At 39.7% G+C, this 26,146-nt stretch overlaps 1 protein-coding gene across 4 annotated transcripts in view; it reads right to left on the bottom strand.

Annotated features, from left to right (window-relative positions):
* LOC120900012 overlaps positions 1-26,146 on the bottom strand; it is a 27,014-nt gene extending 868 nt beyond the window's left edge. The window contains exons 1-6 of one of the 4 annotated variants that reach the window (XM_040306482.1): positions 17,012-26,146; positions 15,049-16,655; positions 14,655-14,927; positions 13,791-14,588; positions 13,289-13,712; positions 12,734-13,208 (exon numbers count right to left, since the gene is read on the bottom strand). In XM_040306482.1, coding sequence (XP_040162416.1) covers positions 15,565-16,655; positions 17,012-25,391 — 9,471 coding nt within the window. In that variant the 5' untranslated portion in view covers positions 25,392-26,146 and the 3' untranslated portion in view covers positions 12,734-13,208; positions 13,289-13,712; positions 13,791-14,588; positions 14,655-14,927; positions 15,049-15,564. Of the gene's footprint in view, positions 1-21; positions 13,209-13,288; positions 13,713-13,790; positions 14,589-14,654; positions 14,928-15,044; positions 16,656-17,011 lie in introns of those variants that run through there. The other 3 variants (XM_040306480.1, XM_040306479.1, XM_040306481.1) reach the window with 3 other exon arrangements.

Below are 26,146 nucleotides of genomic sequence, written 5' to 3'. Positions count from 1 at the left end.
GATAATATGACAAAAACTTACGTGTTGAGGAATCCCTTATCAAATGAAGAATGTTGAATAATAATCATTTGAGTGTTTCAAGGTACAAGCTATAGATTAATTGTAGCTATCTCTCTCCCTGACGCGTCCTTAACAAAGAATAAAATCCTACACAGTGCAGAACATACATAAGCCTAAATTTTGTCGTTGGAAAGCAATATGATACTAGTGACAATTTAAGCCTTTTTTTAAACAGTTTGATCCTAAAACAATGATATTACAATCATAGCGCATAAGTAACTCAATATAGTACGTTTAAAAGATGGATACAACTCGTTTCGATATCATACAAACCATTACATCTCTTCTGAAACTTAATGACTATTCCTCATTGCCCTCAAAGTATGTCGAAAATTAAGGAGCCAATAAACCTATTCCTCGTTTTCTGTTCTATAAATTTTGGGTCTTCCCACACCGCGCCCCGAAGGTTTGTATTCGTATTTAAAATCATATCCTTTCTGTGCACGTTCAAACAACACCTGGATGTTTGTGTTGTTCATTATTTTTCTTGCATTTTTTATAACCAACACCTGCTCTTTACTGTACTTGTTTGAGTTGATGTTGTTATCAAACACTCTCAAAACAGAGCTCTTATATTTCTCAAACACTTCTCTCGAATGATCGTTTAATCCTGTCGTGAAATCTACAGTTGCAAGATCAAGTATCCAGTCGGCCTGATTCCTATCGATATCTCCACCTATTTTATGAAACACGTTCACAAACTTATCAACTAGCTGTGTGTGACCGGCGTGGCGTGTGAGCCTTTGGTATAAATCTGGAAAGTCGGTTTTTAGCCTTTCCACCAGGATGGAAACCCGCACCACATGCGCCTGCTGCTGATCCTGTCCAGAGCAGTTTCTGCTCGCCTTGAACATACTGCGCCCCGCTTTGATCAGTTCATCCACAGGAATGTTCGTTATTTCAGCGATTTTTTTCAACTCCCCTGCAAATCGACCCGTATGGTGAGCTACACGCGAATCCAGATGATACTCGGGAGTTCTGGAATCGTTCGTGACGGGTTGACTTGATTCGCCTTGCAGCTCATTGGTTGTGGATGATTCATCATCTACGTACGGCGTTTTGCTTAAGCAACGTGCTTTAGGCTTTCCTTTTGGTCTATCATTCGACAGGATCACCGTCGGTGTTTTAAATGTACCATCTTCTATATTGGTCGTGTTGGCAGGGGACTTGCGGGCTCCGCCAACCGCACCATGCTTTAACGGCACACGATGCCAACCCTGTCGAATGTGATGGTGCATGCTGTCATCATGCTGGATGGAATCACACAACATGGACCTGAACGAATCCTCTCCTACAGCTTGCAGATCCGGTATAGCTGTGGCTAGTGCTCCGTACAGACAATTATTACCTGTCGTGGCAACAGTTGACTCTCCAGCTCCGAAAGTGAAATGATTGCCCTTCAGATCTAGGTGAATCTCGGGACCACCCGTTCCAGAACTGAACGATTGTTTTATACCCTTTTCCCCGTGGACAGTGATTGTGAGCCCCGATAACGCACCATGTTGTGCCTGTAGCATTTTATGTATCATTGGAGTACAGGCCCCGACACAAGTCAAATCCATTGGAACGTTTTCCCGGATGATGGTGGCAAACAGAGACGGACTACGAGTCTTGTGCATAATCTTCAGCAATTGACCATGATATTCCTCTGTCAGTTGACGCTTTGTTTCTGCTGTCATATCGAGCTTATTCATCTTCTGTTCGTGTTCGTCCTTCAGCCGATGAACATCTCTGCTCAATTCCGACTCTACCATGCTGCGTCTAATGTCCTTCAATGCTGTACCTACATGTAAAAGGACACTATTTACGCCCATTTTCAGCACTGGCAGCACAACATGTTGTGCGATCAGTTGCCCAACGTGCTTACTTAACGTCGTTTCCCATTGCTCAACCACTTCCCTTTGAAAGCGCTCAAAATCTTTGCCATTTGCCGGGGTTTCTTTCGATGGAGCTGAGTTCTGCTCAATGTTTGCGAGTTTCCGCTCCATTTCGATGTTAATACTATCAAGCAATTGGTGTGTTGCGTTGCGCATTTTATAGACTTGTGCAACACGATCCACACAATCCATTACTCGACTGATTTGGTTGATGAGCACCATGGCACTGTTTGTGGTACCTGTTTTTTTATTTGCCTTCCCGATTCCTTGCATCACGCTTTGGCTGATTTGCTTGGTGAGTGGAAGGAAGGTTTGTGTCGTGTTCTGTTCCAACATGCATGCATTTGTCAAGTCGTTCACGAGGGCTCTAGCATCATTTTCACCTAAACGATCGTACGCTTTCTGCAAATTGTGAGCAACCTTATGATTTGCTACTTCACCCTTAACTCCAGATAAAATATCCGATGCTAAGGAGTTCAACATGGATTGCAGATGATTTTCAACAACCGTATCCACGGCCGTATTTGCCACAGCAAATGCGACACTTTCTGCTGTTTTGAGCGCCACACACTTCGCTATCTCCTTAACGACCGTCCGTCCACCAACTGCTTTGATTAACTGCTTTCCGGATGATTCGGCAACCCGTTTGCCACCGTACTCGAGACTTGGTCCAGCAACTTTATAACCTATGCGAGACATCTTGGCGCCCTGGGAGAGATACATTCCCACACCGGCCGTACCGATCGTAAAAAGCAGACTTTGTAACTTATGCTTTCCGTAATCTTTCCAGCTGAAGTGACCTGACTTAAAAGAACCCACAGCAAACATGATGTCGCTGACACCTTCGCCCATGAGAGCTCCGGCAACGTGAGTCATCATTCCACCCGAATACACCTCCATTATAGCGCCAATTGTTATCTGTGCTACACCAAACGCTAACACCAGTGAGGTTTTCAATATCATTTCCATGGTCCATTTTCTCTCTCCTAGCTCTAACAGATGCTCTAATCCATTTGTGATGAAGATCCGCATCTCATCGATGCTTCCAAAGTTTCCTTTACCATAAAAGTCCATGATCGATTTCAGCGCGCCATGCGGAACATTTAATGCTGCTAGAGACGATTTCGACTTACTTAAGACATTCTCAATATGTTTAGCAGTTCCGTTTTCAATTAACAGCAATTGATTGTTAAACCACTTTTCAATCGCAACTCCAACGTCGCAGGATTCAAGAAGTCCATGCTTTTGATTGATTGATGCAATGCATGATTTTAAATAGGCTACGCTAGTTCGGTCATCTTTCGAATTGAACCTGTAGCTTGTCAATGCATTCTTTATTTCTTCAGACATGTTATTTGAAGGAGAAAATAACAACAATTCCATTAAGGGGTTTGGAACAATAAAACGGTTTTTAAGCAGCACATCCACCAGGAGCTTGGTGTATTCTTGAGACAAACCAATATCCTTAGAAAGTATGCTTATCCATGCCCCTTTCGACCATGATGTTTTATACATTGCCTTGATTTTACTTTCATCGATCTCATGCGTGGCCATAGGAGGGAGTATTATCTTATGCTCCAGTAAGTCGGTAAAAAACATTTGATGGGGATTGGGCTTCAATTCTATACGAATGTCAGAACAGTTCTCCTCTTCTAGTTGTCGTGCAATGTTTCTCAGAGCTAATCTGTAGGCAAAACATGAAGCAAGGACGTTTCTAACGACACTCTCATACACTGGATAGGTGGGAAGCAAGACATCCTGGCTATCGTCATAGTTCATTGGTAGGACAAACGTTTCACCCCTTTTTTGTAGAACATTACGCTTAAGTAGTTCTGCGATGATATTTTTCGCTTCACTCGTTGTAATTCTTGTCTTGTTTGTAATATCCTGAACTGTTATAGAATCAAAGGCAGAGAACACACAACCAGTAATTCTACTTGGGTCTATGGTTGCCTTTTCGTTGCATGATAGTAGACCATTTTCTTCAAGAGAGGTATACTTCGTTCTACCGATCATATCAATGAGCTTCTCTTTCTCATAGTAAAACTGTGACTGTTGTTCGTGGATCAACAAGATCTGGTGCTTATCTAGCTTAACAACTGCTTTCACCAGCTGTCCTTTGTCTACCTTTTCCTTCAGAACGTTCATTAGAGCAGGATTCATTATTTTGAGCCGTTCTTCATTGATCGCAACATACCTTTCAACACTGAGCAGAGCCTTTTGGTTAATAAGTGTTTCCCAAAATTCGCTTCTGCTTGGAAATGAAAATGATTCTCGAATAGCTTTAAGGAATTCTTTGTCATCGATAGGGCCCCTATGTTGAGCTAAGAACTTCTTCAACTGATCTACAGGTATCCCGTACTCGACGTGAAGTCTCTGAATCTGATCATTAGGTATGTTATCGATTACTTGAGCCTTCTTTATCATGCCGATTCGTACAAGATCGTCAAAGATTATTCCAGCAACATCCTCCTTTATTTCATAATTAACAAACGATTCAGGACTTACAGCATGACCCAACATGTCGTCTATGGATTGAATGAACAATGAGTATAGATTAATGAGACACTTCTTTTGCTCTTCATAGCCCTCGATCGGTGGTGTGTTATTCTTTAGCTTACACACCATACCTGATGCATGCATTGCATATTTTATATGATCGTTTAAGAGTTTTTCTGCCATACGCAAATCCTTTTTGAAGTCGCCAACGTTCATGTTGTCAAGCGATCGTGTGTATGCACGATAGTAATAAGCGGCTTCGCAAAACCACGGTTCATTCGAGATAACTTTCCCAAACAGTTGCATTGCTGTATCGCGATGCTTCGAATCGTGTTGTGAAATATATTTTCCCAATTTGATCATTTGCATTGGGTTTTCTTCAACCCAAGCTGGCCAATAGTTTGCGCTCGTTGCTTTCAGATCATCAAATTGTGATAGAAAGTGCTCCAACAGTTGTTTTACTTCCCGCTTGGAAGCCTCATCTGATGCTTTTCCTATCTGTACATTGTTTTCGTCTAACCAAAACGACCATCTGTCCAAACAACATTGGAGCAGAATATCCTTCACTGGCTCTTTCGCATTAGCTAAAAGTTTCATTTTTTTCTCATACAACTCGTTGAATGCTTCAAAACAACTCTCTTCTGTTTTAATAGTGGTTTCGTAATAAGTTTTTATAGCAGATATGCGGAAAAGCTCATCGACATTGCGTTTTTGCTTGAGGGTAAATATCATAGAACGATTGTGCATTTTTCCATCGGTTATCATTATTATCATCCGACCCGATCCCTTATCTCCGCTTCTAGCTGCTCTTCCGAATGCTTGCTCTTCAATTCGAATGTTCGCCGGAAGGTATGTTAGTATCACGTGTAACCCTCCGGCCTTCCGAAGGTCGTCGGATATTTTTATATCTGTGCCACGACCTGCCAAATTGGTAGCAATGATAACGTGTCCCGGTTCCAACTTTCTGTCCCCTTCCGCAACAGTAAACGTTTCATAATCACGTACATAAGTGTGAACGTTTGAGTGCTCCTCAGAATCAAACACCATCTGGAATGATTCGACATCCCTGATCGTCTCACAAATGATCAGGACCGATCTTTTATCAATTTTTGTTAGTTTATTCACCTCTTGTCCTATTTGTTTTTTCCAATCCTCACTGCTCGAACAAATGATAGGTTCATACTCTTCAAACTGCTTCGACTTGGCGGTAGGAACAGTAACAAAGTCAACCCGATGTATCTCCTCAAGCAGATGTCTTTCTCTCTGTGATCCTAACGTTCCTGTTAAACCATAAAGCAGTTCATACATTTTCAAATATGTAACGTTGGAAATGAAAACTGCTTTCAGGCTTTGGGTTGACAGCTTACAACCGTGCTTAAGCTGCAAAAATTGGTGCAACGCCTCATCCCACTGTGAGCTCACCTGATCAGTACCCGTATCCCTGTCGAGAATAATTACATTCGCATTAAGGTCGGCACTTGTTCCAGATCTGTCGACATCCACCACGTAGTACTGTCCCGGGACCATGTACAGTGCTGTTATGGCGCTTGAAATCCAACTGTCCAAGTGTCTCTCCACGAATGCTTTTAGATAATTTGGTATTTTGATGCACGTTTCGCGTTCGACACAAGACGTAAGTAAGAAGCTTAGACGATCTTTGTATTGTGTGAAATCTGGTCTAAGTACTTTTTCTAATTTGTTGGAATCAATAGCTTTCGTTTGTAATCTTCCTGCGTCATTTATTATTCCAGACTTAACTAATCTCTCCCATAGCACCAATACATTCGATTTTCCCAAAGCATTGTCCAAACTTTGGATATCCTCTTTCTGGATGATTGCATACATGTCACTTAAAACTGATCTTTTAACCGCTTCCATATGTACATCTTCCGGAAGATCGGTTGGACTGTTGACCATTTGCCAAATGAACAAGTATACCGATTCCAGCTTATCCATACCAGCAATGTCATGCGACAGGTATATCATATTGTTTCCCTTATCGAGCAACATGCTGTCCACCTCATCGACGATCACATTTTCAAAGCTACGATCACCCAATACATGCTTTCCATAAAATCTGTCTAATAAATAGTCACGTTGAAAGTTTGCCAAATCTCCGTAAATTATTTGATTACATGAGTAAGCTTCCTTTCGCTCCTCTATCTGTTCGCTACAGTTGTGGGAGGCACTAAGACCAAACAATTCGTAGATATCATTGTTGGTGACAGCATCTCGTTGAGCCAGTACTGAGGAGCTGGTGATAATATCTACCTTCTCCCCTAGGAGCGCTTTAATGATCGCGGTCGCTACTACGATCAATGATTTACCTTCGCCTGTAGATACTTGTGCCAAAGTGCTGTTATCGTTGACTAGTAAGGCCAAAATTGTCAATAGCTGGGTGTCTCGTAACTTAAACCCTCTCTTAAGCTCAATTGCCCTACCTATTACAGCAAGCATTTCTTCGTACATGTTTGTATTCGTTTTCTGGTTCTTAACATGGAACTCTTGAACCCATTTTTCTACGTCGTTGAGCAAAAAAGAGGATATCAAACTCGTGTGTATCGTTCTCTTGTTATTATAAATGCTTGTTACTGAATTTTCAATTTGAGGTAAATGTTTCACTATATTATTTGATGTGTTAGCATTGCCTCTAATGATAGTTGCTATCTGTGAAATATTTAATTCCTTTAAGTTTATCTTGAACTTTTCTTCCATATGTTTAATCCATTTCTTGATACTACATCGACTTAAAAGGTTAATATCATCAACACATAAATTCCACTTTTGTTTATGAAAGCAAGATAGCACGTTTAATAACATAGAATGCGTAAGCTCACTGCGCTTTTCCACCAACGATTCAAATAAATTCTCCACCAACTTGTTTCCATACGTGTTCTCTATGGACAGAACGAAGAACGAAGCAGAAGTTAAGGCTTCCGAGTCATTTCCCCACGTTATAAGAGCTTTCAACTTATGTGTCCAATAGCATTCCTTAAGCACATAAGGCCACTCTGTTAGCTCCAGTTCATCTAGACAAATCGATTCTATTGGAATGTTACTCAGCAAGTGCAAGATATCTTCAACACACTGCGCAGGACAAGGCTTACGAGTAAACTGAACAGAAAATACTAACAAAACTGCCTTATTTTCGATTTTTGACATGTACTTGCGCCATTTGGGTTTTTCCTGCAGCTGTCTCTTGTAGCAGTTCTCCAGCTGCAGCAACACCAGCTCATCTGTCCAACTGCACTGATTGTATGCTGCAACAATCCATGAAAAGGTGTACCTTTCTTGCCTTGCTTCAACAGTGTGAGCAAGTATAGAGTTGATTAAGAAACACAGTTCGTTTGATGACACATGGCTGCCTTCGAAAGAAAAACGCAGTAAGATGCTTTCGAACACTCCATGTTGGCCGGTGTATTTGGGAGAAATGTTCTTCAGACGATGAGCAATTTGGTCCTTCTCATCGGCTGAAAAAAATGCTGCAATCTTTTCAACTGTTATCTCGTCTTCTAAATCTTCAAACATTTTAGCGAAATTAGAACTGTTTCGATAGAATACTTCTCGTTCGAAGTAATTCTCGATGGTCTGTATGTCCTGCATTCCGTTTATCTCCGTCAGAATTCGTCTGAAAATTCGATCCTTGTGCAGACGCTCTTCTTCTAACTGGCGGAAGCTTTCATTGATTTTCAGTTGAATGAATTCGTTCGATTTGTGTAAAATGTGTGTAATTTTAATGGATTTTGGATTATGATCTTCTATCAGAACGATTTCATTGTCTTCATTCTTGGCATACACCCGAATGTTCACATCATACGTATACGCCAGCAGTACTCTGTAACTTTTGCACATGATTCCTTCCTGCTTTAAGTTGATCTGGAGTATTTCTTGTATTTTTTCATCGGTACAACACCTTTCCCAGTCATATTCAGCATTTTCCGCACGCTTCAGTTCATCATACAGTGAGCTCAACACCTTATCTTTTCTAATCAATTCTTCAAAATCCTCCAGCAAACCATCGTCATCAATGCTTTCATTCCACAGACGGAATGCTTCTTGATGTTTAGATTTCTTTAGTTCTGCTGCTAATGATTGCGTTATAGCATCAATATTTCTTTGCTGTTTCTCCAAATAATTCTGATACTCATCATAAAACAGTTTCACACGTTTATTTTCATCTTTTGAGCTATCTGTTTCCATAATGAATGTTTCTACGGCACGTTTGATCGCATTGTCGTTACTTTCTGATGCTTTTGCCATGAATTTGTTAATGTTATCTCGTTGTGCTGGATTGTTTTCAAAAATGTATTGCTTCAAAGTGCCAAGATCGGGATGATAAAATGTGTCATTCTTTTCATCCGTTTCTTCCAGATATCTCCCTACAGTCTTTGCTGTCAATACGAAACGATTCACTGTTGTGAAACAGGTCGGCAGTTCCTGTGTAATTTCTTTCAGAATTGCTATTTTATACTTGATTTTCAACGTTTCTGTAACATTCGTTATCTTAGCACTGCAATCCCTTCCAAGCAAACGTTCGAACTGTGATTTTAATGATTTAAAATGTTCCACCAAAGACACCAGCTCAGGGCGATCAGCAGGACGTGTTCGAAGCTGTAGCCAATCGTCTAGATTCAAGTTATTGTACAATTTGCTGAATATTTCCTCTCGACCAGGATCTTTATACATTTCACCAAGTTTAACAAACTCGTTTCGATCCTGATCAGAAGTATCTTGTGTAAAATTAACAAACCGTTTTATGTCCAGATCCGTGACTCGATCAAGATCTGCGTATTGGCTTTCAACAACTTGCTGCAATGCATCACAATTCAAATATTCTTTCACCTGTTCAGCCATTTCTTGTTGCCTTTCTTTTTCAATCTGCTGTCGTGCTAAACGTTGCTTTTCTTGTTCGATTTGTTGTTGTAAAATGTTTTTCCTTTCTTGTGCGATCCGCTGTTTTTCCAGCTCTTGCTTCTCTTTTTCGATTCGTTGCCTCTCCAATTCCTGCTTTTCTTGCTCAATCCGTTGTTTTTCCAATCGTGCCTTTTCTTTTTCAATCCGTTGTCTCTCCAATTCCTGCTTCCTTTCTCTCTCGATCCGTTGTTTTTCCAAATTTTGTTTTTCAAGTTCTTCCCGTTGTTTCTTTAATTCCTGTTTTTCTTTCTCGATTCGCAGCCGTTCTAATTCTTGCTTTTCTCTCTCGATTCTTTGTTTTTCCAATTGCTGCCTTTCTTGTTCAATTTCTTGCAAGTATTCGGAAAATGCAGCAGCAATGCGCAGCCCAGGAATGGATTTCTTCCCTATTGCTTTCGCATGATGCTGTCTGTCGGTACGTGACTGGGTGTTGTTCCTTTCCCTGAATTCGTTACTAGATTGATGGTCAATTCTTGATACCTGGAATCCAGCATATTTGTAGCTGCTGTCGATGTAAGCCTTATATGGACAATACATTCTGCTGGATGAATTTTCTTCATAGAACGACAGCTGAAGTTTGCTCTTTTCATCCTGTCCATACAATTTTGGTTCGTGCGTTATGTAATCCACATAACCCATGTCCCAACCATTTTTACCGTGCGCACCATACAATCCACCATTTCCGTTATCTCCATCATTGCCCCGGTTGCAGTATGTCTTAATGTCAAACGTACGACCGTCGTATAAACGTTTAATTGTCACTTCGCCAGCAAATCCACCTTGACCTCCCAGCCCATATCCTCCGCCAGCCTGTCCACGCTGGCCAGATGTTCCCTTGTACATCAGAAACGATTGGCAGTTGTAAAACGTTGTGCCTTGCTGAAAAGAAAAAGTTATCTCGCAGCCATCGTGCGTTTCCACCTCGATGTAAAGACTGTTAAAGTAATCGATACGAAAATCCGTGTGATAAAGTACGTTTTCTCTGTGAGTGGTATTGACGGGAAATAAGGGCATTGTTGTAACCAACCACTGTGTTTTAATGTTTCGAGTTAAGTTTTTAATGTTTTTGACAGTGGTTTCTACGCGGCTAGCACGAGGCCCCTCCAAAAACTTGGCAGTCGGCGGAAACTTGTCCTCAAAGTCTGCCCTAGAGATACCTTTACCGTCGACGCCCGCCTTTCCATTGCCACCATCCTGACCGTTGCTTCCGTTTGCACCGTTCGAAATGATCGTCAATCGTTCGGGGTGTTGAATTGTGTTTGCCTGCAATAAAACGTTACCTCCACTTTCGCCCGGATATCCATCGGCTCCTTGTTTGCCAACACCGTTCCCATCCGTACCGGCATTCGACGTGTAGATATGGTCGTTATCTTTCCCAGACACATTCCAACGAACCGTAGTGCACACTTTGATTTCGTTCGCCAAAACCACCAGATTTCGCCCATGCCAAACATCGCGAGAAAGATCCACATCGATGGTAAGAATGATGCCAGCAAAGATACGAACCTCTTCAACAGTAGAGTTGGCCAAGAGGGTTTCTATGCGTGATTTAATTTCACTTAGCACGATATATTTCCCTTTCACTTCAATCACCGTTCGGCTGTCCACACTCCTCTCCCGTATCGTCACCGGCAATTCCATGATCGGATGTCTTTCGTTATTGTTATTGGACTATGTTATTGCTTATTTGCACGTTGTTTTTTATTCACTGATTCACTTTAATGGTAAGCACCAGCCACAACCGCTTATCACTTTATACATTTTCCTTATCGACGACCATATATCCCGTATCTTGTTGGTTTTATACGTTAATTGCTTAATAGATTACAGCCGTTTCGAAGAATCAATCCTTCACGCAGGGCATCAGCACGTTACACTGTCTTGCTTCGTTTGACGCTACATACCATCAGACTTCACTTACATTCAACCACATTTGTATAATTTCACAATTTAATTGCAACATTGTCAATCACACTACTGTACTGCTATGGAGTAGAAATTCCGAAACAGTCAAGGTCACGTTGGTTCACACAACTGCAGAATAACTGAAACCGTCTCCGTCTGCCGGAATCGGCAAGTAAACACAAGCAAAATGCTTTACATTGGGGAATTCCCATCACCACATGTTTATCATTTCGTTTGAAGTCGCACAAATCACTTAACGTTTTTGCTACGTTACTTTCTTTCTTAATGAACCAATTTAAACACTTTACGTTCTCACTCTCAATTTATATGCACTCGGTCATGCGCACTTCATGACGCCGGCCGGTGCTTACCGGTATTGACACGAACATGTGATGACGCATCCTTTGCAAGATACGCTTAGCTCGACGCACACGATTAGAGAAGGGTAGTGGCATTAACTCATCTGTTGCGAGCTGTTTAACTCGTTTGATATTGCTTTTTTCAAAACACTGGTACGATAACTGTGATAAATTGTATTCTTAAACAGAAATTATAGCTGATAAAAGCTTGCCTCGATTCACAATACGGAACACGCCACACAAACTCACTCCGTGTGTTACCGCTAACAGCACTGGCGACGAAGTGATACGGCGTTTGCTTTGCACGATGTTCAAAGCACGATCCAAGATAAGAAAGGGGTTGATGCATACCTTTCAGGTGCCCTCAGATGATACGCTTTCTGCTTGAAAAACTTCCATCTTTTTCCTCATGGACAGGGCAATCTAGCAGGGTTCGCGAAGGGGTAATGAACTAGCAAAAACCATCTACTTGTTACTGGTTACCATGTAAATATTGCTAGCAACCGTTTAACATTCTTTTGTATTTCAACACATGATACCATATAAATATTTTAACGTATTACAAAAACCGTATTTCACCTACAAATGTATGTTAAAAAATTGTAATAATTCTTTTTTGCCAATTAGTAGCATGTATTGTAATAAAAATGCTAGTATAAAGACGAGGAGGCACGAAACCTTGAGCAGTTTCCGACATTCCTGAGGTCAAGACCGCAAAGCGGTTGTAGCGCCAGATATGTAAGTAAGTGTGGTATAAGCAAAAAAAAAAAAATTGTTCAGGCATGAATTTATATTAACAGTGCACAAAGGCAATAGCGTACGTTTACGATACAAGTACTTATTCTTCTATTTGGCCTTCTTCTTCTGTCTTCCTATGGGGACATGCAGCCCTATACAGGATTTCGAGACTTTAGTACCATGCAGCTTGATAGCCAGATATTGCTACCGGGGGGCCGGGCGGCCCCCTCTAAGTTTGAACGTACGACGGGCATGTTGTTAAGTCGTGCGAGCTGACGACTGCACCACGGGACCGCTATACAAGTACACAAATACGTTTATAAAACTGATATGGAGGCGTTTTTTGAAAATGAAATCAACAAACAAACATTAATACATAAATTGAATCAATTGAATCAACCTACTTACTCCGGAAGATGTATTTAATATATAAACTGCAATCAAACTATAAATACGACATTACAAACTCTGCTCTTCTAGTCCTAATTTCTAGTGATCTATTATTCAACTACTATACTACTAACTGAATAGTAATCATCTTACTTATAACATTTTCACATTTAGGTAATTGCATTTTGCATTTTGCATTTTAATTTTGATTGCAGCACAAGGTCTGCATTATCTTATCCTTATCAACATAATCGGTGTGGTGGATGAGCTGGATGAGACTTTCCCATTAGCTGACGTTGTGGAGCTCTAACGTGCCCCTATCTATCAGATGACCAGGCTGCCCCATGAGACGGCTATTTTACAACATGTTCTTAGACCCACTATAGTTGCAGTTTAGTGTTGAGATGGCTCTTTGCCATCTGGGCAATTTGTCCTAATGCAGAGCTGAACGAAACCGGTCGAAGGTCTGGAAAGGAGACAAATATGTTGATAACCGTTAGATAAGCCTCCTCCAGGTGCAGCATTAAAAAAAATTAATAATGTTACCTCACGTTCACGTTGCCAATAGATAGTACCGATTCCAATCCCATTATGTATTAACATAATTTAACACAATCACAATTAACAAAATCAGCTCAATGCATATTAGGGCAGATGGAATGGCAGACATTTATCCATACAGAGTTTTTATGTTTCTAGTCAGTTGTGGTAATTGCTATCTTGCTAGCGAGACCTGTCGGAGATCGGGTGTCTACATGGATTGGAGGCTGCAGCCATGGACCGAGCATCCTGGAGAATTGTTGTGGACCGGGCCATGTCACACCGTCGTGCTCTATCGTGAGCAGCCCAACAAGAGAAAGAGAGAGAGTGCTAGCTGTTTCATTGAAACATTGCTATGGTATATGCTGATTCATTCATTGAACATTCATTCACATGGCAGTTTTGTGGCACTTTATCAATTTCATTAGGCCTAATAATAAAATAATATTAATAAAACTTAAGAAAATTATATAAATTTTGAGAAATTTTAATACGAAAAGTAACTTACTCACTTAGAAGTCTCCATGCAAAAAGGCGAATCCAACACCCACTGAGCGTTTGAAGGAATAGTTTTTAAATTACATGGTATTACATCTCTTTAAATCCTAAAGTTTGCTTAGATCTTCATAATTATTTTATCTACTCATAAACATTTTCACTGATTATTTAGGTTTTTCTGGTGAAATATCATATTTCTTACAGCAAAAATACTAAAACGAGCATACAATATAATCTTGTTACATACAAGTAGAACCCAGAGGTAATCATTTCCTATATGATGTTTAGACTTTTTACACTTTTTCAAAATGTCCTATTGTATGAGTGTGTTTTTTGCAAACCCTCTCTTTTCATAAATAAAAAAAAACTTTATATATTATTTATTTAGATCAAATATTTTATCTGAGTTTGGTACACCGTTTAACATGCTCGATGGTTTCTTGATATTTAAAATTATTTAAAAATAAAACCATAATCCATTCATATGTTTGGCGAATGACGCATACGTTAAAAATCTTGAATTTTTATGCAAATGACTTTTTTGAGTTTTGTGACGAGACTTCATATGACAACATATGTTTACATTTTAACGGTGTTATATAATCCCATACTAATCTTAATTCTAAACATTTACTGAGTCTATGACCTTTTTTATGCCAAAAATACAATTTTACTTCGTCCCTGTTTAATAATAATAATAATAATAATAATAATATCTAAAAACAGTGAGATAACGAGGCGTTGCTAACTGATCAGAACGTTATTATTGACGTAGAAAGAAACTTCTTGTTGTTATGGTGCGGAAATACTGAAACGAAAACATAATATCATGAGTTATTTCTAATCAATCCGCTTCTTATATCTCAATATTTACAAAATCATCGTCCAGTTATTATCTTTAGAAGTGATGATCAGCGTAATAATAATTTATAAATCACAGGAACTACACAGGAACAGTAAGCGTATCATCGTGTCATATAGGAAGAACGAAGGCTGATTGACATCATATATCAGGCTATATGTATCAGTACGTAAGTAAGTAGAATTTGTGCAATAACGGTTCTGACTGAACAACTATGATTATCTGCAAGATTCTGGTTCCAATGTCAATGGATAATCTCTCGATCCTTGTGCGCTTAGCTGCGTTCTGATGTGGAAGGATGAGACAAGGGCATAATATTGCATTGAAGAAAATATGATTATTGTAAAAACAAGTGTTACTACTAAATTCCAAAGAAACAAACTGTAGTTTGTGAAATCTTACCTACCTGTAGATAACTGACTTCCAATACGATCATCTGGACCAAAATGCGTTATAAATTACAATTTGTACACATTCTACAGTAGTTTTTGCTGCGGACCTTACGTTCCGCGAAAATTAAAACCGAACGATATTCGATTCTCTAGATTTTGCTATCCAACGAATAAATGTAATGATATCTAAACGTTGACCAGTTTTGTTTAACTTATGTGTTTAACGAATTAGGTGTTGAACGTTTTTCTACATTACAATGATAACAGACTAAGCAGTTGATAAACAATAGTACATGGTTTTTTACATCATTTTAATTTCAAAACTAATAAACTGTTTTACCTTTTTAATACAACAAAAATGATGATCTCTACTTGGTTTATGATCGATTTGTCGTTAAAATGCTTTATGCTCTTAGTATCCATCTCTCTCTCTTTCTCTCTTTCTCTCTCTTTGTATCTCTCTCTACATCTCTCTCTCTCGTTCGCCTACTCACAAAAGAGAACGTCGTCGTAATGTGGCTTGGTCGTTCTTAGTCTACCTTCTTAATTTTAGCACTTACAATCACCCCTTGTTTTAACGGAGCGTGTTGTAAGCTCTGCTGAATGAGATGATGGAGGCTTTTGTTATTTTCAATGTATTTGCTTAACTTAGATCGGAATACGGTTGGCTCTATCGATTGCAAAGTCGGGAGAGCAATCGTTAGCGCTCCATACAGACTATTGTTCTCAGTCGTGTCAATGTTTGAACCTTTCACCTGTGATACAGTAAAATGGTTTTCTAACAGTTCCAGATATACTTTGCGACCATTCTTACCAGAAGTAAACGATTGCTCTATTCCCTTTTTTCCACGCACAGTTATGGTAAGACCCGTGATATTAGAATTTTGTTCCTGTAACATTCTATGTACTATGTTAGTACAGGCCCCGACGCACTTCAAATCCATTGGAACGTTCTCCCGGATGATAGTGCCCAACAGAGATGGACTACGAGTTTTGTGCAGCATTTTCAGCAACCGCCCATGATACTGGTCTATAAGCTGACGCTTCGTATCGTCCGTCATATCAGGTCGAGTGATTTTCTTCTCATACTTGTTCTTTAGTTTGTCAACATGTCTGTCCAGGGTAGTGTTTGGGCTGTCTCTTATATGCATTAAACCTTCGGCGACATATGACAAGGCCAATTGCACGCCGAATTTAAGCACTGGCTGCACAACATGTTGTGCGATCAATTTTCCAACGTGCTTATTTAATATATTTTCCCATTGACCGATCACTTCCGTTTGAAAGCGCTCAAAATCTTTTCCGTTTAGTAGATTTACTTGTGTTTCTTTTGCTGGCGTTTTAAGCTCAATTTTTGAGAGCTTCAGTACCATCTCCGCATTAATGTAATCCAACAGTTTATTAGTTTGGGAAAGTATTTCGACAATTTGTAAAGAGTTATCAAATACATCCGGTACTAAAGCTAGCATGGAAATGAAATTGCTGCTATTTGTATGTTTTTTTTTAAATCCTTTTTTTATTCCTTTTATCACACTATTGGCTATTTCCTTAGCGGAGAGCTCAAATGTATCAGTCATAGTCTGTTCCACCAGGTATGCATTTGTCAAGTCGTCCACAAGAGCTTTAAGGCCGGGCTACATTGATCGTACTCGCAAGCGTAATTTCGATTTTCACTAGCGCATCTGGCGGCGGCTGACCGAAGCATTTTGCCAAACAATTTGGAGCCGCTGCAGAAAATACGTTATTTTTCCATGTTTTTTACTAAAAACGGAGGAGAAAAGTTTTGTAAAACGTAGATACACATGTCTTGCACGCATTGCATCCATTTTTGCAATGGAAAACGATGGAAAAACTACTTAATTTTGAGATCCGGCATGACCATTCCCTGGATGACCAAAATTAGCTTCCACCAGTCGCCGCCAGATGCGCTAGTGAAAATCAAAATTACGCTTGCGAGTACGATCAATGTAGCCCGGCCTTTAGCGTCGTTCTCACCTAACTGATCATAAGCTTTCTGTAAGGTTTGAGCAACTATATGACTTTCCACCGCTTTCCGGATTCCTGACAAAATATCCGATGCTACAGAGTTTAGTCTGGTTTGCAGATAGTCGGCAACAATCATATCTTTAGCAGTATTTGCCAAAGCAAACGAGACACCTTTCGCCGTTTTCAACGCCACACGTTTGGCGATCTCTTTTACCACCGTTCGACTGCCGATTTCTTTGATAAGCTGCTTGCCGGCAACCCGTTTGCCAACGTACTCGAGACTTGGTCCAACTATTTTCAATCCTATTCGGCTCAGTTTAACACCTTTAGACACATACATTCCCACACCTGCCGTGCAAATCGAAAAGGCTACACTTTTCCATTTATAATTTGCGTAATCTTGCCAACTGAAATTACCAGATACGGCAGCATCGACAGCGTACATGATGTCGTTGACTCCTTCACTAATCAATGAACTAGCTGCGTGAGTCATAAGTCCAACCGAGTACACTTCCATTATAGCGCCAATTGCTATCTGTGCTACACCAATGGCTAAAACCAGTGAGGTATTTAGTATCATTTCCATGGTCCATTTTCTCTCTCCTAGCTCTAACAGATGCTCTAATCCATTTCTGATAATGATGCGCATCTCATCGATGCTTCCAAAGTTTCCTTTACCATAAAAGTCCATGATCGATTTCAGCGTGCCTTGCGGAACATTTAATCCTAAAATGGAGGATTTTGACTTTCTTAACACATTCTCAATATGTTCAGCAGTTGTACTTTCACTTAACAGTAATTGATTGTTAAACCATTTTTCAACTGCGAAACCAACGTCGTACGACTCATCGAGGCCATGTTCCTCCTGAATTTTAGCAATGCCGGAATTTAGATCAGCAATACTTGCCCGATTGCTTTTAGAACATGGTTTATAGAATAAAACTGATGTTTTATCATCTTTTAGCGAAAAAATCCATCGTTTCTCAAGCAACACGCCAAACAAACTCTCGGTATATTCCACGCTCAAACCAATCTCCTTAGAAAGTACGCTTTTCCATGCCCCTTTCGACAATGATTTACCGTACAGCTCTTTCAACTTGCTTCCATCAATCTCCTCGTGGGAAAGCATAGGAGGTTGGATTATCTGTTGCTGTAATAGATCGTTGAAAAACATCCGATAAGGATCAAGTTTTAATTCAATGCGAATGTCAGAACTCTCCTCCTCTTCTAGCTGTCGTGCAATGTTTCTCAGAGCTAGTCTGTAAGCAAAACATGAAGCAAGGACGTTTCTAACGACATCCTCATACACTGGAAAAGAAGGAAGTAAGACATCCTGGGTGTCGTCATTATTAACTGTTAGAGCAAAACTCTCGGCTCTCTTTTCTAGAACATTTTGCGCAAGTAGCTCGTCTATGATGATCATAGCTTCACGAGTGGTAATTCGTGTCTTGGTGGTAATATCATGAACTGTTATAGAATCAAATGCAGAGAACACACAGCCATCAATTCTACCTTTTTCGATGGTAGCCCTTTCATTGAATGACAGTAAACCATTTTCTTGGAGAGAGTTATACTTCTTTCTACCGATCATATCAATGAATTTCTCTTTTTCAAAGTATAACTGTGACTGTGCTTCGGCAATCAACAATATCTCACACTTGCCTACATTAACAACTTCTTTCGACAGATCTCTTTTGTCTATCTTTTTCTTTAGAACGTTCATTAGAGCAGGATCCATTATTTTGAGCCGTTCTTCATTTACTACAACATACCTTTCAACACTATGTAGCACCTTTTGATTGATGAGCTCTTTCCAAAATTCGATTCTGCTTGGAAATGAGAATGATTCTCGAATAGCTTTGAGGAATACTATCTCATCAATAGGTCCTTTATGCTGGTCTAGGAACTTATTCAATTGATCTACAGAAATCCCGTAATCGTTGTGAATTCTGTGCATCTGATCATTTGGTACGTTACTGACTACTTCAGCCTTTTTTATCAAGCCGATTCGTACAAGATCCTCAAAGATTATTCCAGCCACATCCTCCTTTATTTCATAATTTACAAATGATTCGGGACTTATAGAATGGCCCAACATATCGTCTATTGATCGTATGAACAGTGAGTATAGATTAATAAGGCTATTATTTTGCTTTTCATAGTCCTCACTCATGGTATTCCTTACTGTAGTGGTATTCTTCAATATAGCGGTATCCTTTTGTTTACTTACGATGCCTAATGCATAAACTTTGCACTGTATATGATCGTCAAAGAGCTTACCAGCCAAACGCAAATCCTTTTTGAAGTCGCCTATGTTCATGTTGTCAAGTGATCGTGTATATGCACGATAGTAATAGGCGGCTTCGCAAAAACACGGCTCACTCGAGATAACTTTCCCAAACAGTTGCAATGCTGTATCGCGATGCTCTGATTCGTGTTCAGAAATATATTTTCCCAATTTTATCATTTGCATTGGGTTTTCTTCAACCCAAGCTGCCCAATTGTTTGCGCTCGTTGCTTTCAGATCATCAAATTGCAATAGAAAGTGTTTCAGTCGCTGTTTTACTTCCCGCTTGGAAGCCTCATCTGATGCTTTTCCTATCTGTACATTGTTTTCGTCTAACCAAAACGACCATCTGTCCAAACAACTTTGGAGCAGAATATCCTTCACCGGCTCTGGCGTTTCAGCATTAGCTAAAAGTTTCATTTTTTTCTCGTACAGCTCGTTGAATGCTTCAAAACAATTCTCTTCTGTTTTAATCGTTGTTTTGTAATAAGCTTTTATAGCTGATAAGCGGAAAAGCTCATCGACATTACGTTTTTGTTTCAGGGTAAATATCATAGAAAGATTCGCTTTTCTACCATCTGCCATTATTATCAACTGTCCCGATCCCCTTTCGCCCTTTCTAGCCGCTCTTCCAAAGCCTTGCTCTTCAATTCGAATGTTCGCCGGAAGGTATGATAATATCACGTGTAATCCTCCGGCCTCTTCAAGTGCGTCGGATATTTTTATATCTGTGCCTCGACCTGCCAAGTTGGTGGCAATGATAACTTCTCCCGGTATCAGTTTACCCTTTGTAACATCTAATTTCTCATAATCGCGTACATAAATGCGAACTTTTGTGTGCCCCTTAGAAGCTATATTCTTTTGCAATGTTTCTACATCTTGGATTGTTTCACAAATGATCAGGACCGATCTTTTATCAGTCTTGGTCAGTTTACTTACCTCTTGGTGTATTTGTTTTAACCAGTCATCTTTGCCAGAACAAATGATGGGTTCATATTCTTCAAATTGTTTCGATTTGAAAGTGGGGACAGTGACAAAGTCTACCTGGTGTATCTCCTCAAGCAGATGTCTTTCTCTTTGTGATCCTAACGTGCCTGTCAATCCATACAGCAGTTTGTATTTCTTCAAATATGTAACGTTGGAAATGAAAACTGCCTTCAGGCTTTGGGTTGACAGCTTACATCCGTGCTTAAGCTGCAAAAATTGGTGCAACGCTTCATCCCACTGCGAGCTAACTTGATCAGTACCCGTATCCCTGTCGAGAATAATTACATTTGCAATACGGTCGGCACTTGTTCCCGATCTGTAGACGTCCACCACATAGTACTGTCCCGGGACCATGTACAGCGCTGTTAAGGCACTGGATATCCAACTGTCCAAGTGTCTCTCCACAAATTCTTTGAGAAAATTGGGTACCTTAACATTCGTTTCACGATCTATACGTGACCAAATGAAGAAGCTTAGACGATCTTTGTATTGTGTGAAATCTGGGGAAAGTAGCTTTTCTAGTTTGTTGGAATCAATAGCTTGAGTCTGTAATCTTCCTGAATCATTTATTATTCCAGACTTGATTAATCTCTCCCATAGCTCCAATACATTTGATTTTCCCAAACTTTTGCTAAGCTTCTGGATATCCGCTTTCTGGATGAGTGTATACATGTCACTCAACAACGACTGTTTGATTTCTTTCACGAGTTCATCTTCCGAAAGATCGGTCGGAGTATTGACCATTTGCCAAATATACAAGTATACCGATTCCAGCTTATCCATACCAGCAATGTCATGCGATAAATATAATATATTGTTTCCCTTATCGAGCAACATGCTGTCCACCTCATCGACTATCACATTTTCAAAGCTACGATCTCCCAATATACGTTTTCCATAGAATCTGTCCAACAGATAGTCTCGTTGAAAGTTACCCAAATCTCCATAAACTATCTGATTCGAAGAGTAAGCTTCCTTTCGTACTTGTATTTTTTCGCTACAGTTATGCGACACGCTAATTCCAAACAATCCGTAGATGTCCTTATTGTCGTCTGCATCGCGTTTGGCAAGTACCGACGAGCTGGTGATTATGTCAACCTTCTCCCCAAAGAGTACTTTTATAATTGCGATCGCTACCACAATAACCGTTTTCCCTTCACCGGTCGATACTTGGGCCAAAGTGCTGTTATGGTTCGTCAGCAATGCCAACACCGTTAGTCGCTGAGTGTTTCGTAACTGAAAGCCTCTCTTAAGCTCAATTGCCCTATCAATTACAGCGAGCATTTCCTCGTACTTTTCCAAACATCGCATATTTTGACTGCTTTGGAACTCTTCAGCCCATTTCTCAACATCATTGGATAAAAAGTTAGATATCAAGCTCGCATTAATGGTTTTGCTATTGTGTTGAATATTTGCTACCGATTGTTCAATTTCTGACAAATGCTTCACTATATTACTTGACGTATTATCATTGCCTCTAATGATTGTTACTATCTGAGAAATATTGAGTTCTTTTAAATCTTTCTTGTACTTTGTTTCCATGTGTTGAATCCATTCAAACAAGTTACTCTGTTTTAAAACATTAAGATCATCAACACACAAGTTCCACTTTTGTTTATGAAAGCAAGATAGCACGTTTAATAACATAGAATGCGTAAGCTCACTGCGCTTTTCCACCAACGATTCAAATAAATTCTGCATCAACTTGTTTCCATACGTGTTCTCTATGGACAGAACGAAGAACGAAGCAGAAATTAATCCTTCTGACTCATTATCCCATGTTAGGAGGGATTTCAACTTATGTGTCCAATAGCACTCCTTAAGCACATAAGGCCACTCTGTTAGCTCCAGTTCATCTAGACAAACCGATTCTATTGGAATGTTACTCAGCAAGTGCAAGATATCTTCAACACACTGCGGAGGACAAGGCTTACGAGTAAACTGAACAGAAAACACTAACAAAACTGCCTTATTTTCGATTTTTGACATGTACTTGCGCCATTTGGGCTTTTCCTGCAGCTGTCTCTTGTAGCAGTTCTCCAGCTGCAGCAACACCAGCTCATCTGTCCAATTGCACTGATTGTATGCTGCAACAATCCATGAAAAGGTGTACCTTTCTTGCCTTGCTTCAACAGTGTGAGCAAGTATAGAGTCGATTAAGAAACACAGTTCGTTTGATGACAAATGTCTTCCTTCAACAGAAAAACGCTGGAACATGTAATCGAACACTCTGTACTGGTTAGTATACTGAGATGAAATGGTATTCAGACGTTGAGCAATTTGGTCTTTTTCCTCATCTGAAAAAAATGCTGCAATCTTTTCAATTGCTATATTTTCATCTAATTTCTCGATTGCATTATCATCACTGTTACCGTATAGATAGGATATTTTTTGATAAAAGTAATCCTTCATGTTCTGCATAGCATCAATCTCCGTCAACATATGCCGATAAATCTTATCTTTGTGCACACGCTCTTCTTCTAGTTGGCGGTAACTTTCATTGTCTTTCAGTTGAATGAATTCGTTTTCTTTTTGTAAGATATGTATCACTGTTGCGGATTTTGGATTATGATCTTCTATCAGAACGATTTCATTGTCCTCATTTTTAGCATACACCCGAATGTTCACATCATACGTATACGCCAGTAGTACTCTGTAACTTTTACCCGTGATTCCTTCCTGTTCTATGCTGATCTTGAATATTTCTTGTATTTTTTTATCTGAGCTACATCTTTCCCAGTCATATTCAGTATTTTTCTCAAGTAATAGTTTATCGTACAGTGAGCTTAACTTTTCATCTTGTCTGATCATCTTTACTAGATCTGCAGGCAAAGTATCGCCACCAACGCTTTCATTCCACAAACGGAATGCTTCCTGATGCATTGATTTCTTTAGTTCTGTAGCTAATGATTCAGTTAAAGCGTCAATATTGTTTTGCTGCTTCTTTGGAAATTCATGGTACTCATTGTAAAACTGTTTCACCACTTCATTTTCTGTTTTTGTGCTGCCTGTTTCCAAGATGAATGTTTCAACAGCACGTTTGATCGCTTCGTCGCTACTATTCGATAGTTTTACTACAAATTGGGCAATGTTTTCTCGCTGTGCTAGGGAGTTCTCAAAAATGTATTTCCTAAAACTGCCAAGCATGGGATGATGAAAAGTATCATTCTTTTCCTCCGTTTCTTCCAGATATCTAATTATACTCTCTGCTGTTAATTCGAAATTAGTAACATTTGTTTGATAGGTCGCCAGATCGTGTGTTTTTTTGTTTAAGGCTGCAAATAAATGCTTCAGTTTTAAGGTTTTCACAATGATTTGTACCTTTGCTTTGTCATTTGCATCCACCAACGTATTAAAATGAGGAAAACAAGTCACCAAAAGATTGATTAAGGACTCCAGCTCATGCTGGTCACTGATAACTTGGGCCTGTAGCTGTAGCCAGTCGTCTAGATTCAAGTTATTGCTCAGAATATCAATCATTTTCTTTTGTTCCGTATCTTTCGTCATGGTATGAAGCTCAACAAAAGAAAATTGTTTGTGGATAGATGTGTCCTGAGTAAAATTGACGAAGCGTTTAATGAATGGATCCGTGGCCCGTTCAAGATCTGTGTGTTGGCCTTCGACTGTTTGCTGAAGGGCATCGTATTCCCCATTTTCTTTTAACTTTTGCGCCAATTGCTGCTCACTTTTTGAGAGATTCACTAGTTGTGAGCTTTCTGTTTCTTTTGCTGATTCCTCTTGTTCTATTTGCTGTTGTGCTAATCGCTGCTTTTGTGTTGCGATCAATTGCAAGTATGCAGCAAATTCAGCACGAATTTTCACTTCCAGAATGGATTTCTTTCCTACCACTTGCGAATGATGTTGTCTTTCGACACGTGCCTGGATGTTGTTCCTTTCCCTAAATTCAATCTGCGATAGATGATCGATTTTCGATTCGTTAATCTCAACGTACAAGTAGCTGCTGTGAATTGCCTTATACGGACACTTGATTCGGCTTGATGCTCGATTATCTTCTTTGTAATAAGACACCTGAAGTTTGCTATTTTCATCTCGTCCGTATATTGTTGGTTCGGAGAGTAACCAGCCCAAATAGCCCATATCCCAACCATTCTTGCCGTGCTTTCCACACAGGCCACCCTTACCATTATCGCCATATTTGCCCCCCTTTTTGCACGTTTTAATTTCAAACGCACGTTCATTGTGTAAATGTTTCACGATTATCTCTCCGGGAAAACCTCCCTGACCTCCTAATCCGTGCATTCCGCCCGGTTTGCCTTTTACACCTGGTGATCCTTTGTATACAAAGAATGAGTGAGCTTTTCCTACAGCTTCATACAAAGAAAATATTATTTCACTTCCATTTTGCGTTACAACTTCTACGTACATGTCCAAATAATCATGGAACGTTTTTATTGGTAGCTCCAGTACATTGCTTGTGTAAGTATCACTATTACCAAACGTATACGTTACTTTTGCCCACTGTGTCTTTACGCTGTGGGCCAAATCAATCATATTTTTTACAATTTTATGTACACGTGCTCTTCGTTCAATATCTTTCCAAAACAAACAGTGTTGGAAATTTCTATCAAAATCTGCCCTGGAAATACCATTACCATCGACTCCATCCTCTCCGTCTCCGCCGTCCTGACCGCAAGTACCGTTACCGCCGTTTGAAATGATCGTTAATTGTTCCGGATTTTGTATAGCGTTCGCCAGTAGCAAAACATTCCCTCCACTTTCGCCCGGATATCCATCGTTCCCATCTTTTCCGTGCCCATCCTCACTAGTACCAGCGTTGGCCGCGTAGTTATGATTGCTATCGTTCCCAGACACATCCCAGGTAATCGTGCTGGGCACTGTGATTTCGTTTGCTAGAACAACCAAGTTAAGTCCATGCCATACATCGCGAGAAAGATCCGCATCAATGCTAAGACTTGTGCCGGCAAGAATATGAACCTCTTGGGCAGTGGAGCTAGATAAAAGCTGCTCTATGCGGGGCTTAACTCCGCTAAGCACGATGTGCTTGCCTTTCACTTCGATAACCGTTCGGCTACCTTCTTTCTTCACGTGTATCGCTACATCTTCCGGCTGCTCCATGATGGTATTGAAATTTTAGGCTTTTATTCAATTATCGGATTCCCAATTGAACAACACTTGTTGTAGCAGTTCTGTTTTTGGAAAAGTGGTACGATGTTACAGAAGAAAATGAATGAATAGATGAATCTATTTACTAACAAACGCCGTCGTATGGTATAACCTGTAAATATGGCTTATATTAGATCAAACGACAAAGAAGAAGAAGAAGAAGACTGGAGATGTATCAGCAAGTTGTCCGGGTTTGTTGTCGCTTGCTTCGCAAATCCTATCAGATGTAAATATGTACCATCAGTAAAATTGTTATCAGACGCTGACAAACACTTGCACAGCAAGGTAAAGCAAAAACGGGTGAAAAAAACTAAATCGTCGTGCGGTAAAACAAAATCAGTAGATTAAGTGTATACTCGATAAAAGGGCTGTTAATGTTAAAATGTTAATAATAACCACGCAAAATAAAGGAAACCCACAGAACCCGCTATTGCGGTATATCAACGAGATTTTGTGGTACGATACGAATATACACAAAAGCTATTGTTTTGCTACTCAAGTTATGAGACGCGTAGGGATTTCGATAGCACTGAATATTAGTAATTAAATTAGTAAAGACTGTACCGATGATGACAGTTAGTATGTATTATAGGGTTGAGGCGGTTTTTAAAGCATAAAGTATAAAATAATAAATCAGTTAGCAATTGCCACTAAGGCTGATTGTTACACAAGAAAAGTAAAATGTGATTATTTAAAAATTTATAACA

This window comes from Anopheles arabiensis, chromosome 3 (assembly GCF_016920715.1).
Source record: "Anopheles arabiensis isolate DONGOLA chromosome 3, AaraD3, whole genome shotgun sequence".
Classification (NCBI taxonomy): Eukaryota; Metazoa; Arthropoda; class Insecta; order Diptera; family Culicidae; genus Anopheles; species Anopheles arabiensis.
This window is presented reverse-complemented; position numbering and strand designations above follow the sequence as displayed.